The sequence below is a fragment of the Apium graveolens genome, chromosome 7, assembly GCF_009905375.1.
Source record: "Apium graveolens cultivar Ventura chromosome 7, ASM990537v1, whole genome shotgun sequence".
In the NCBI taxonomy this organism is placed as follows: domain Eukaryota; kingdom Viridiplantae; phylum Streptophyta; class Magnoliopsida; order Apiales; family Apiaceae; genus Apium; species Apium graveolens.
In genome coordinates this window covers 264,055,725-264,070,245 of record NC_133653.1, presented here as the reverse complement: position 1 = coordinate 264,070,245, position 14,521 = coordinate 264,055,725, and the positions used below count along the sequence as shown (strand labels likewise).

General features: G+C 33.7%; 1 protein-coding gene across 3 annotated transcripts; it reads left to right on the top strand.

Annotated features, from left to right (window-relative positions):
* The first annotated feature begins 2,469 nt into the window (after positions 1–2,469).
* LOC141672979 (S-adenosylmethionine carrier 1, chloroplastic/mitochondrial) lies at positions 2,470–9,585 on the top strand. Of its 3 annotated transcripts, none has more exons than XM_074479676.1 (13): positions 2,470–2,588; positions 2,711–2,787; positions 3,331–3,438; positions 3,635–3,721; positions 4,339–4,411; positions 5,377–5,467; positions 6,124–6,177; positions 6,271–6,366; positions 6,628–6,717; positions 7,541–7,592; positions 8,620–8,681; positions 8,843–8,923; positions 9,282–9,585. In XM_074479676.1, the coding sequence occupies exons 2-13, from the start codon at positions 2,742–2,744 to the stop codon at positions 9,408–9,410; spliced, it is 969 nt and encodes a 322-aa protein (XP_074335777.1). In that variant the 5' UTR covers positions 2,470–2,588; positions 2,711–2,741; the 3' UTR covers positions 9,411–9,585. The 3 variants fall into 3 exon arrangements, with proteins under 3 accessions (XP_074335777.1, XP_074335779.1, XP_074335778.1); XM_074479678.1 differs by having other exon boundaries at positions 2,553–2,588; positions 3,314–3,438; XM_074479677.1 differs by lacking the exon at positions 2,470–2,588 and having other exon boundaries at positions 2,640–2,787; positions 3,314–3,438.
* Positions 9,586–14,521: the final 4,936 nt, after the last annotated feature.

The following is a 14,521-nucleotide window of genomic DNA, read 5'->3' as shown; positions in this document are numbered from 1 at the left end:
GGGCGCGCCCTGAAGTCAAGGATGGTTGGGAAGAAGTTCAACATGGTTACATGGATGGGCTCTTTGGAGGACTCGAAGAAGATGGAGATGATTATTACTAACGTATTTTCTGCAGGTACTCTAGTGAAGAACTCCTTCCTGTAGTGCATCTACAGGAAGGCGGTGTCTGTGGTCAGAGACCTCCAGGGGTATGCTTGGACGGAAGGCCTCCTCTTGTAGTCAATGAGTGTCCTCATTGGGGAAGTGGGGTAAATTTTGGTGTGTGCTTTAAGAATTCTGTCTCTATAGTCAACGGGTGTCCTCGTTGGGAGGCTTCGGAGTATCCTGCACTTTGCACCCAAGAGCTTGGGATCACTTGTTCTGTAATCTGGTAGGGGCTCCTTATCGGGGGACAAGGATGCGTCCAACATTTGGGGTGAACCACGACTATACCTGCGTCCACGGACTAGAGAAACAGCTGGTAGTGGAGGGTTATCCTTAGCCAGGGAGATGCCTTATCCGCGAAGTCTCGAAGCCGCGGACGAGCCTTGGGCCTTTGTGGTTGGGCCTCATCGGCGGACATTCCTAAAGCTAGTAGAAGACGGTTTTCAGTGGATTTATCATTGGGCCTCGGGACAAGAGATCTAAGCCCATTAGGTTTCTTGTTCCCCAAGAACTACGTTGGCTTGATTTCCTATAAATAGGGATACGTAGGCAAATTATGAGGGGTCAGAAGCGAGAGCGCAAAGGAGCCACCACTAACCCTAAGCAATCTCAGCCACCAATAATCACCCCCACCAAACACTGTTCATACTTTCCGACGAACATTGTTCATTAAATCCACCGATTACTGTTCACAATTCCGACGAAGAACCACCGTCACAGATCTTGTTTCCGGCTACGAACCTCAGACTTTGTTGCTCCCAAATTCCTCCGTCAACATAACTTATGAAATAATGAGCTATAATAATAAATCGTCAATATTATGTTATTATTAGGGAGTTACAAAATCAAAATAATAAAAAGTACTTTAATTTTTATCCAAATATTCCAACAATTAATTCTTGGTACTTGGTTAACTACTATATATAAAATCTAGAATGCCAGTTCCATGTCTAAAAAATGAAGTCTTGCTAGTTGGTATCCTAAAATTTTGCTTCATCATGGCATGAAGACAATTTTTTTATATTATTCACCACAAAATAGTTCAATGTGAACCAATCCAAATTAAACCAATATATAGTATAGTTATATAATTTATTGGAAAAAATTATCTAAAAGTCACAATAATTGTTTTTTCTATAAATATTAAAATATTAAATTAATAATCTAGAAAAGGGAATGATTTGAGATATCTAAATAAATAAACAAATTTTTAAATAATTTTGTGATTTGAATAATCTCTACTATTAACATTATATAAGCAAATAATATCATTATAAAATCAATATTTTAAAACTTAGATTTGCGTGAATTTTATTCTGGAATATTGTTTTAACTTGATGTTTATGTGCCCGTTTGGAAAATCTTAAAATAAGTAGTTTTTTACTTAAATTAACTAAGTGACTTATAAGTGATAAGTAGATAAATACTTATAAGTTACATAAGTGTTCGGATAATTTTACTTATAAGTCAGATTTTTTTTAATTAAATGAACTAAAATAAATAAATTTTCAGTTTAATTAGCTTAATTCGTGAATTTTAAATTGAATTAACATTTAAAACATATATTTTAAAACTAAAGTTAATAAAAATGCAAAAAATCAAAATAAGTTGAGAAAAAATATGTCGTTATTAATATTTAACTTATCAACTTATAAGTTATAAATTCGACTTATAAGTTGGGTCAACAAACACTCCTAGATAAATAATTAAGAGCTTAAATCAGATAAGTTACTTATAAGTAAGCCGCGAAACAAGCCCAGTACTATTGAATCGTTGAAAAAAATATTAAATATGAATGCATACCGCACTGATAGAAAAGTTATCTATTGCGATTTTTAGAAACTCTAATGGTCTCTTTGGTAAATCTTATAAGTCAGCTTATAGTATAAGCCCGTAACAACTTATTGACGAATATTTGTCGACCCAACTTATAAGTTGAATTTACAACTTATAAGCTGATAAGTTGAATTTTAGTAACGACGTACTTTTTCTCAACTTATTTTTTATTTTTCATTTTTTTTATCGATTTAAGTTTTAAAATATATTTTTTAAAATTAAATCAAACTTAAAATATAAAAATTAAGATAATTATATTTAAAAATTATTTATTTTAGTTCATTTAATTAAAAAATTCTGACTTATAAGTTAAATTATCTAAACACTTGTATAACTTATAAGCATTTATTAATTTATCACTTATGGGTCACTTATTCGATTTAAATCATAAATTACTTATTTTAATATTTTCCAAACCGTCACTAAATACTAATTTTTTGAATAGGCCGGGTTGGGCTTTTAACCGACCAATTCTTGTTATGTGCAAGCCAACTTGGACCTAATGGTTCAGCTGAAAAGAACAGAATTTCTTATGGGCTTATTGATAAACTCACTGTCTTTGTGACTGTGAAACTGTTTATCCTCTTCTTCACTCACAACCCAAACTGGTAATCTCTCTCTCTCTCTCTCTCTCTCTCTCTCTCTCTCTCTCTGTGCACAAGTTCTTGTTATCTGTACTGTTTTATTTTTTTGTCTGTATAAGTATAATATTTTCTTGAAAATTATGTAGGGTTATTGAAGTAATTTGGGCTTTGGAGGTGATGGGTCCCCTTACGTTATCTGTTGATATGAAAAGCTCTTCTTCAGGTAACTCTTTTCTATAATTATGGCATTTCTTTTTGTTTAAATTAATTATTAGTATTGTGAAACTTGACAAGTAACTTTTTTATTTTGTGTATCATAATTAAAGATTTTTTGGTGATTATGTGATTAGCATTATCAAATTTGTTTAGTTATATAGCCTATGTTGTTTTTATTGGTTTGGAATTCTTGCATTGTTAACTTGTTATGATGATTGGAATTCTTGCATTGTTGTTAACTTGTTATATTGATTTGTATGGCTAATACGTATCCAAGAAAACCAGACACAATTTTGTATTTGTGATATATTTACGTTGAAGAAGCTCGAATGAAGATGGATATAACATGTAGTGTGTTTGACTTGATCGGATTATTTTGCGGGCTGTGTAATTCAATAGTAGGATATGTGTTAAGAGGAATTATTTTCGTGTTTAACTAGTAAATGGAACAAATCTTTGTGCAGACTTCATTTATGGACAAGCTTATCTTTGTGATGCTATAGTTTTTATGTTACTGGTTCTTGTTTGAGCAGGTGATATGGTTTTGCAGATGCGTCCAATAGGAAAATGCACAGTTTGCAGTGGCAAAGAAAGAACTTTTTTGCATCAGTGAGCACAGGAGAGGAAAAGCCATTTGATTTTCTTCGTACTCTATTTGGTAAGCTCTTGGGAATATTCTGAACTTTTATTTATTCTAGTTAATCAATTCATGTGTGTTGAATTTTTTTAAAAATATATTTTTAGGATTTCTCAAAGCAGAAACTTTTTTGTTGTCAAAACTTCTACTCTGTCAAATTTTTGTATCAACACGATAATTTTTCTACTGTTTGGTTATACCTTGGTACATTTTGCAGAGGGTTTTGTAGCAGGAGGTACAGCTGGAGTTGTTGTGGAGACAGCTTTATATCCAATTGATACAATAAAGACACGGTTGCAGGCATGTAAATGTATTTAAGAATGATGAAGTGTATTCTACTTGTGTTTCTTGTTGCTTTATTCAACTAAATGTTCAAGCCTCGGTCTCTTCTGAATTGATCTGTATAAAACGGCCCTACTGTTTTCATCATTGGTTACGGGATAATGTTAGTAGTTTGCTGCACTTTGTAGCTAGTAAAAGCATGCTCGTGGGTTTCCGAATTATTAGCTACACCAATCGTGCTGCAATATTTACCCTCGTGTGTTGTGTGACAGTGTCCTATATCTTGCCTAGGCCAAGAATTTAGCACGGACCACTTTTTTTCCATTATAATAAGAATGGACATACCATCTCTATCGTTTCTTCATTTTTTGGGTCATCCCGTTTAAAAATGAGAGGAATTAGGAAGCTTCTCATTTTTTCAATTAGTCAAAATCTATGCGGCAAGTAATTTGGTATTTTTGTAAGAAAGATTAAGAGTAAAAAGAAGAGTTTAGCACTTTAGCTCTTTAAAAGAACATCTTTTAAGAAGAATCAATGTCCTGCCTTAAATATTTATATGTACATAAAACACGTCTTAGTATTAAAAAAAAAAAATAATTCATTGAAAGCTTATACATCTGTAATGCTCTTATCAGGCAGCTCGAGGTGGGGGTCAGATAATCCTTAATGGGCTATATTCTGGGCTAGCTGGAAATCTTGCTGGCGTCCTACCGTAAGTGCAGTTAATATTATCAGTATTTGTTGCTAAGACATATTCCATTTCATTTATGTTGTTTCTTTCTTGAGCTAAATTATATGATCTTAATCAGTTGTTTGCTTGTATAATGATATTTATGACGACGCTTATTCGCATCTTCTTGTACAGAGAAAATTTACCATTTTATCAAGTGCTGTAATATTTAGTTACAAACATGTCGTGGACAGTAAATGTCAAAATACAACAGTTTTCAAGATCAATTAGACAATCTGAGCACATTACATTTGTGGGTACTAGTAATGCTAAGACGCTTCTCATGTTTGTAATTATTGTTTTTAAAAAACAAAACCAATTATAAATGCCATAATCGGAACGAATGGGATCCAAATTCTGTTTACTTCACAATTTTATATAAAGATTACGGTTACAATAATAGTGTTTCAAGGTCAGAGCTTATAATTAAGCAAGTATACTCATATTACCCTGCGTGTTTGTGTATTTAGTGAGTTCCTTTTTATAAACTTATTATTTGTTTTTGAACTTAAAACAATACAGCTCTTTACAAATGGCCATAACTGGACAGGTCTAACATAACTCCTGGATATATTCTTTAGTCCTATCCTGGACTCTGTTGACAGACGAATATAAAAAATCTTTTACATTTATTAAGTTATAAGTAACTTTAGGATAAAACAAACTCGCCCATGTATCTGTACTTAGTTTTGCGTATTTGGTGATATAAGTAAACCTACATACAATACAGTATCTACTTAAAGTGGAAGAACACCTTGTGTAAGTATTGAGTAAAAACTAATGTCTCAGATTTTTCAATGCACAACTGTTCACCACTTGAAGTTTGCTTTCTAGTAAAAATTTTGCAAGGAGAAAAAGGCTATAGAGAATCACGTTTTTTGATTACAGCAATTACGCATAAGTTGGGATAGATGATTTCATCTAATCATAAAAATATATTCATACAGAGCTTCTGCATTATTTATTGGTGTCTATGAACCTGCAAAGAAGAAGCTGTTAAAGATGTTTCCTGAAGATCTTAGCGCTCTTGCTCATCTGGTATGCGCTTCTTTACCTACATTTTCAATAGTCGGAATATGTATTAAATTTTGTTAGAAAACGTACTAGGATTTGGTTGGTTCTTGGTTCTTTGAAATCACAAGTGGTCAACTTTGCTCATTTTTACAAAAATATCAAAATACAATTATGAATTATCTATCATTCTGTAATGTTAATATTTGGCGTACTAATCAAAAGCTGCAATGGGCAGTCTGTGCTCTACACTGTAGAAGCTTTCTGTTTGGTGCTTTTAACTATAACCTGGGGATTAATTTTTTTTAGGGAAAACTTGCACTGATAGCTGAACTTTGTATTGTATTTTTTCTTCCAATGAACGTATTACATGGGAAATCACAATATAAGGGAAATTAAAGCATATGTTATTTGTTAAAAAGGATTTCCATTTCCATGTCAATTGTCATGTTCCAAGAACATTCAGAAAATGTTTGAGGCATATGTAAAATACATTGTTTTATAGAGATACTTTAGCAGCATGAGTCCATGCACATGGTTGCTCCCCTGCTGTAGTGATTCCTAAATTCTGTTAATGTTGAATGGGGTTTTAACATATCAAATTATCAACTAGTGTATCACTAATGTCTTTGTTTTGCACAAGACATTTCTTAATACTTCAAAAGGTATGAATATTCATGTAGGCCGCAGGTGCTTGTGGTGGGCTTGCTGCTTCTCTCATCCGTGTTCCCACTGAGGTAAATAGCAATATCTAATGTGATTGTTCAGGTTCTGTCGAACTACTGTTTTTTTTTGTTTATAGATTTCTATTATCTTCTTTAATTTTCCAGGTTGTTAAACAAAGGATGCAGACTGGGCAATTTGCTTCGGCCCCTAATGCTGTTCGCCTTATTGTTGCCAGTGAGGGTTTTAAAGGGCTCTATGCGGTATATATTATTTTCTCCTCTTTTTTTTTTCCTTTTTAGGAGCAGTTGAATACAATGCAAAATCTGCAATTTTTTCATCCCGCCCCTCCTCAAGAGACGGATGTACTGTTTTTTCTCCTATAGTATTTTTTTTTGACTGTTGGTTTTTAGCATATCTCAAATTACTCTGATGCTATTACATGATGTATCGTGTATGAAGAAAGATGTGGTTGCATAATTAAAATCATAATAAATGCCCTTTCACCTTTATTGATGGTGCAGGGCTATGGATCTTTTTTACTGCGTGATTTGCCATTTGATGCAATGCAATTTTGCATCTATGAACAACTTCGAATAGGTTACAAACTGGCGGTAATATCTCCTTTTCATTTCTTTACTTCTCTGTTTTTAAGGTATATATATTTGTGGGAAGGAAGTTTATTGGTTAATCAAAATGAACAAGATGATGCCCATTATTTGGTAACGGCTAACAGATTATAAGGTCCAGGCCTTGGTGGATTCACTTCTCATTAATGTCAATGTCAATTTGGCACATCACTTGGTCATAACTTGATATATATCTTGCTACAACTGTGTTAAGTAGCAAGCAATAGTTTTTATAACATTTATATTAATATTTTATAGGTCCTTGCATTCTGCAATTACAAATAATAACTCTTACTCTGTACTGTATATGGTAAGCGAGATTGACTTATTAAGCAGCCTCTAACTGTTGACCACTGAAAAAGTTCGTGTTGAAATAAATTCTTCCCACTAAGTTCCCTTGGTCCCCAGTATTGATAGGAAAACTTTACATGACTACATAGTGAGAACATCAACATGTAACTCCCAAATTATTCTCTAATGTTTTTGGTTTGAATATAATTGTTACTGCCCCTAACAAACTAAAGTCTGCTTCTAGTTTATTATGCTATAAATTGATTTTTAAGCAAGTAAAAGCAAACAATTTGTCTATTTACCAGCATGAAAATTTTAGGCCGTGTCAGATAGGGCGTTTTACTTGATTGATTAAATAGATGACTAAAAGGTACTTATTAAGCAATAAAAATATCATATTCTATACACTGTTGCGCACCTGCATCTCTGTAGTTCAATCCCATTTGTTTCATTACTATCTTTTTCTTCTTGTTTTTGAAGGAATGTATCATTACAATCTTCTTTGCACCTTTTTCAGGCAAAGAGAGAACTAAATGATCCTGAAAATGCTATAATTGGTGCTTTTGCCGGTAATTCTTTTATTTATGAGCGTACACTTACATTTCATGTCTGCTAATATTTCTCTTATTGATCTCTGACATCTTGCTTAATGTGAAGCTTTCTGCATTATTCATATTTCTGGTTAACTTAGTAAGTTACCTACATGCGAAATAAAGTCCAGGAGATGTATTGTCTGCTAGTGTCAGACTGTCAGTAATGTGAGGAAAACATAAATCACAACGCAACCAAGTGATAACCATTGAAATGGAGTTTACTAGAAAGTGTTGTCAACTTATCAATATAAAGATTCTTTTACTTGATTTCCCAAAAAGAAAAAGTTGTTATTTACACATTACACAATTGGAGTATTCTTACAAGGAATCAATAGGCAGCTAAGGAAACATATTCTAATATCATCTTTAAAATCGTTCTGCTCACAACAACAAATGTTATCTACCGAAACAAAGATACAGGAGGCCGGGGCTCTGGCATCAACATGCATCACCCACTTGATTTACCAACATGAAATCCCGCAAAATAAATTTATTAAAATACATATAAAGTGGGCTGACACGGCCATTTTTTATAGGTCATAATCTTTAGAATACGAAGGAATTGAAGAAAACTCCATCTCATCGTTATGTTATCACCCCACATCTGAGCTATGTTTCTTTCTTCTTTTTACTTCTTTGAGTGGAGTGTTATTTGGGAGCATCATTCTCTTTTCAAATCTTAAAAATAGAATTTTATCGAGTATCGACCGTGTTTGAACTTGGAAATAATGGAAACAAAACCGTTTATATCTCATTTTGGGCCAGAGTGAGTATTCAATATGCCGTATCAAGCTGAAGTTTAGATTGGTAAATGGTTTGATAAACGTGTCCTCTGCTGAGCTAAACTTATAATGTGGACTATGCAAAACTCTGTTGAGCTAAAGTGTTTAACTTTATTTCCCTTGGTTGCATCAGTATCCATCACCTTGTGTATTATTTGTTTGTTAAAGTTCACACATGCAATTGATTACTTATGTTATGTGCATGAACTGGTCAATTCTAGGCGCAGTAACTGGAGCAATAACTACACCTCTTGATGTGATAAAAACAAGGTTAATGATACAGGTATGTCCCATGGAAACCCTTTCATCTTCTTGTGAAAATCGTGCTGCATGGGTGTGTGCTGCATGGGTGTATGGCATTTAGAAGCATCCATTCTTGGATTTATTTACGTGTTTTTCCCAATATGTTGGCAAGATATAGCAAATAATCTTCTGTTTGTGCAGGGATCAGGAAACCAGTACAAAGGAATCGTTGATTGCGTTCAAACAATAATCAGAGAGGAAGGTCCTCCTGCCCTTATTAAGGTCCGCTTCTTGATTGATATACTTATATACATACTTTGCTAGTCAATGTTCCTCACTTGCACCTCACAATTAGGTATATCTCACTGTAATAAATATCTACTGTGAGAGAAGGAAGATCATAGATATTGTAATAGAGGTGTTAATAGCTCCTTTAAGATTAAGACATATAAGGGGCTTAAATATGAAGGTATACTAAGAAATGCAGAATACTTATTCTCCCCTTATGTCAACGTAAAGTGGAATATTGTCTTAGGAACTTTACAGATTGTGCTACAACACGGAAGTAATAGCGGAAAATAATGTGAGGCCTATCTAGAAATTGAGTTCATAAAGTTTCAAAAATATTTGGTGGTTTCAGGGCATTGGGCCAAGAGTGCTGTGGATAGGCATTGGTGGATCGATATTCTTTGGTGTTCTTGAGAGTACAAAGAGGATGCTTGCAGAGAGGCACTCGACACATGAAATCTTCGATTCAAAGAAAGATTAAGTCTCTAGCCTCATCCTGCATATTCAGTTAGGTGCCTTGATCTTGTAGATTACTGAATCTGTAGCAATTTAAATTATGCATACCATTTTTGTATAGGACATAGTTGTTTATACAAGGGAGAACGAACTTTTAATTTCCCTGGAAATTTTGTTTTCTGTATCATATTAATGGCTCATTATAAAGGTCTACATATTACAGTGACAAATATTGTTCTTTTTATACAGTCCACAGGCTTTAGTGAAGGCCTTGGACTTGTACACTCCATGCCTCTTAGATCCATATTACTTTTTCGATGCTTCTGTAAATTCGGTCCTTGTCAATGCCTAAAATTTGCAAAATTATAATATGTGAGAAAAAATTCGACATTTTGTTCTGTAAAGCCTTGAATTCCCATGAACATGCTGTACCGTATGTGCGCGTGACGAAGCATGCACATTGCTGTTATTTGGTGGAAGGAGAGACCCTATCTTCATACAGAGAAAAACACAGAGAGAGTAAGAATGCATTTGCAATATGAGGCAGATAGAGATGGAAGGATGATGATGAAGAAGTGAAGGTGGGGAAGTTGAGGTATGTATGAGCTGTCTACTGTCATATGGCCGGGCCTGCAGCAGATGGGCTGGACATGGGCCTTGGCCAGCCTAAAATGTTTATAATCATAACAAACAGTAACAGGAACACACTACTGCAGCTGCAGTAACAGCGTGTGCTTAGTACATTTTGACAATATATGCATAGATGCATGTATGTCTATGCATGCTCTTCTTTCTTAAGGAACTACTGTTTGGTCTCCTTCTCTCTCAACCTCTCTGCAATGTAAGATATGATGCAGGGATTCTCATGACACATTGAATAGTTTATAGTTGTACTTGGTGTATTTGTACCAAGCTTTTTTTTTTTATTGAACTTGTCCATGATTACTTGTCCTCTTTTGTCATTCTGTATCTTGTTGTTAACAACAGGTTTAAGCCAAAACAAAATTAGAAATAGAAGAGTAAATTACATAGTTGTGACTAGGGTGCATGTCACAGCGGCAAAGGCATGTCATGACGTCAATTAGTCAGGCATGCCTTTTCATGATTTGACATGCATTTTTACTATTTTTTAATAATTATTTTAATATTAAAAATATTCGGAAATGTAAATGATTATTATGATAGTGTCTTTATCCAACTCAGGTGTAAGGATTTGGATGTTTCTCAACTTTTGACTGTGTCTATGCCTATAATATTTTTCATGCTACCACTATCAATCACAACTACAAAAATATGTCTATGAATAGTGTACATGGTAAAAAATAACTGGTGTTGTTGAGATTTCCCTTCATCTTTTTTGGCAAAGTTGTTTCATCTTACACATAATCCTCAAATTCACCATCTTCACCATCCGACCATAATGATACCTTTTTTCATCTTGCTATGCTTCTCGTGCAATAATATTTACTGCCTCTTTGAGGACATTCATTCGACCTATTACCAGGAAGATTACACTTATAGCACTTGTTAGTTATGGGTTTAGCATAAGAAGTTAATAATGTAAATGAGTATTATGATGGTATTCGGTTGTTACTATCATCTAACTTTAATTTTACATTTAAGTTCACTATATAATAGTATAATAAATATGTTTTAAATTTTATTATATTTAATTGATAAATGGCATGCCATTTGGACATGCATTTTGACAAAAAACATGTCTATATGCATGTTTTCGCGGAGTCTCGTGACAGGTATCCTAGTTGTGACCGAACTTTGACGGTGTTAATACTTCGGTGACCATAATTTCATATTTATAATACAATGACCAAAAACTGCTTTTATATTTCAAAACGATGGCTAAGAATCATTTTTTGAGAAACAAACTACTATTTCTTGTTGAAAGTGGTCTTCGGTCATTTCTTTTAAAAATTTAAAGCAATATTTGATCACTATTCTGCAAATGTGAAATTTCGGCCATTATAGTAATAAAGCAGGTAAAATTAAGCCAACATTTTCCGATTTACTCAAAATAGATTTATCCTATTCAAATTCACGGTAAAGTCCTTTTGTGACAAAATCATAAGTCTAATGTACATTGCAATCTCCTTTCGCATCATTTTAGCCATGCCTTTTCGAAAGTAGAATTTTTACATCTTTATATATGAAGGGAAAAGCTTCGATTTTGTGTATGATAGTATATATCGTAAGTTCAAAGAGTACAAATTTACCAGGGTAGCTCAGTTAGTTGAGCTCGGGACTTCAGAAGTTTATCACTTCAAGTTCCTAGTATATCACAAGTAGGGATCATCACAGTAGTAGGATATTATGCTAGCATTTTACAGAATTAATCAAGGTGTGCGTAAGTTAGCACGAGCACCTTGTTATATAAAAAAAGGTCGAAAGAGTATATATTTAAAAGCTTTTGTAAACATACGACAGGACCAAAAAATTACATAACCTATGATATTTTAACAGTACTTATAATTTCGGTTGCTATCTGGGGCATTTGAGCTCAGCTCACATGCACAAACCATTGCAGCACATTCCTGAAAGTTAGTATCATTACTTTACATGTATTAACATCATCTTTTTATCAGGCTACCAATGTGATTGACATGATTAACCAATTGAGCTGATATGAAAATAATAAGAGGATGATAAAGATTTGGTGTATATATAGGATATGATGGAACTATAGAGGGAGGCAGGCAATAAGGATGGTGTAGCCATGATGATCCCAAAAACTACTGTTCACACAATTATTATTATTAAGCAACTACAAACTGATATAGTAACTTGTTCAGTATATTTGTTTCACGTTTAACAATTCCCTATGTACTCAAACAAATAGGAACAACTTATACGCTCTTCAACATTCTTTTTTATTCGTCACGCGCACCTCGATTAATTCAAGAATAGTACAACATTCCGTCACCATTATCTCTATTTAAATTTGAAAGTCAATTTAGGTTCGAAAGTAGAATTTTGCGGTGGTAGATCCATAAAATCCCGGACTCAAGCAGAATTTCCTCGGAATTTCCGAGAGGTTGAAAATTCAATTTTTGTAAAATATTACTTCATCTGTCCCATTAAATTTTCTACATCACTTTTTGGCACACTTTTCAATACTACTTAAAATTATAACTCCATTTTATTTATTTTTTTGTATAAAAGTTTTATGTTTAAACTTTTATTAAAAAAAATATTATGAAAATATATTTTATAGAAGTCTCGAAATGTGTGCAAATAGTAAACATATCGAAATCAACAGGGCGGAGGGAGTATATGAATGTGTTTATGATCTAGATATAATGATATAATGTTTGAGTTAATAAATACTCTAACATCCCATTTTTCTTATCCATACTTTTCATTATCATTTTTCTTAAAAATGTTGTATCAACTTGAAAAATAACCTAAGTTGGGCTTTAAAATGAATGGAGGGAAAATCAAAAGAAAGAAAGAAGGTAGAATAATGTAGAGAAAATGATAGTGATCTGCACCAACAACAAGACAGAGACAAAAAGGAATGATGTTTGTTTGCCAACAACTACATTCTCTCTCCAACTTAGAGAGAGAAACTTTTAAACAAAATTTTATCATAAAGCGATTCTTAGAACTGTAATTTACATAAACATAAAATATGAACATGTATATTCTGTAGATGATGCAACAACTTGTTCTTTTTGTTCTCCTTAATGTGACATCATGTAACCGTTAGCACTACGCCATAACAGTTGATTATAGTTACTGTTATTTAGATACAGTTCTTTTAGTTAAGTTTCTACAGCACTGTTATAATTTGTATAGTAACAATTTACACAATTTTTGTTGCCACATAGTGCACCAGTTTGATTTGTTCTACTTGTTTTATAGATGATTTATTACTCTGCATAGATATTTACTTGCTACTGTATTCATGCAAGTTTATTTGTTTTTATGTTGTATATATACATTCACTACCACATAAAGGTCCTTCTGCGTCACACTTTTTGCGTCGGTTGAATATAGAACCGACGCTTAAACACACTTCATGTTGGACTTAATCTCAAACTAAGTAGCCCAAAATAATAATATTCAGTTTGTGTTTTGCGTGTGGATTGGCTATCGGTGAACATGTTTTGGCCATGCTATATTTAAGAAGTAATTACAGGAGTTTTTGTAATAGGTTAAAGATGAATTTGGTTTAGGAGATCGTGTTTCTGATTTTCAGCACTTTAATTATATGTTTTCCCTTATATATTCTGCATTAGCTGAATGAATAAAAGCATGTCTTTGACAGCACTCGTGTAGCATTATTTTTCATCAGTTTTATATCAAATAGGTTTATACTTATATATAACATTTGGTATCAGAGCTACCAGGCAACGAGAGAATTGTTTCAAGGATGTCGGCTGTGGATTTGAACAAGACGAAATGAGGATCGTTTGGGTTAACCTATCCAATACTGGATAAAAGTAACTACACTGCTCGGTCCATCAAGATGAAGGTCTTCATGCAAGCCCAAGGAGTATGGGGCGCCGTTGAACCTAGTGATCCGAAAACACACGTTGAAGAAAAAATAGATAAGGTTGCATTGGCTATGATGTATCAGGGCATCCCTGAGGAGGTTTTGCTATCTATCGCCGAGAAAATAAATGCAAAAGCGGCGTGGGATGCAATTAAAACTCTTTTCCAAGGAGCGGAACAAGTGAAGGCAGCCCGAGTTCAAATGTTGAAGAAGAAATTCGAGGCTCTGTGCATGAAAGAATCAGATCAGCTTGATGATTTTCACATGAAACTTAATGGACTTGTGACAAATATATGAGCGCTAGGTGAGGAGATGAAATAACCTTATGTCGTGAAAAAATTACTCCGTGCTATGCCAACACGGTTTTTGCAAATCACATCTGCATTGAAGCAATTTGGTAATCTTGACACAATGACGGTGGAGGAAGTCATGGGATCACTGAAGGCCCATGAGGAAAGAATTAAAGGAAGGGTTGAACCTAATGAAGGCAGGTTGATGCTTACGGAGGAGGAATGGCGTAAAAGAGAGTTGGTTGAAGGTAAACTACTCTTAACACGTGAAGAATGGTTGAGACGCAGCAACAAAACAAACGAAGGACAATCATCATTTGTCAGGAATCAAGA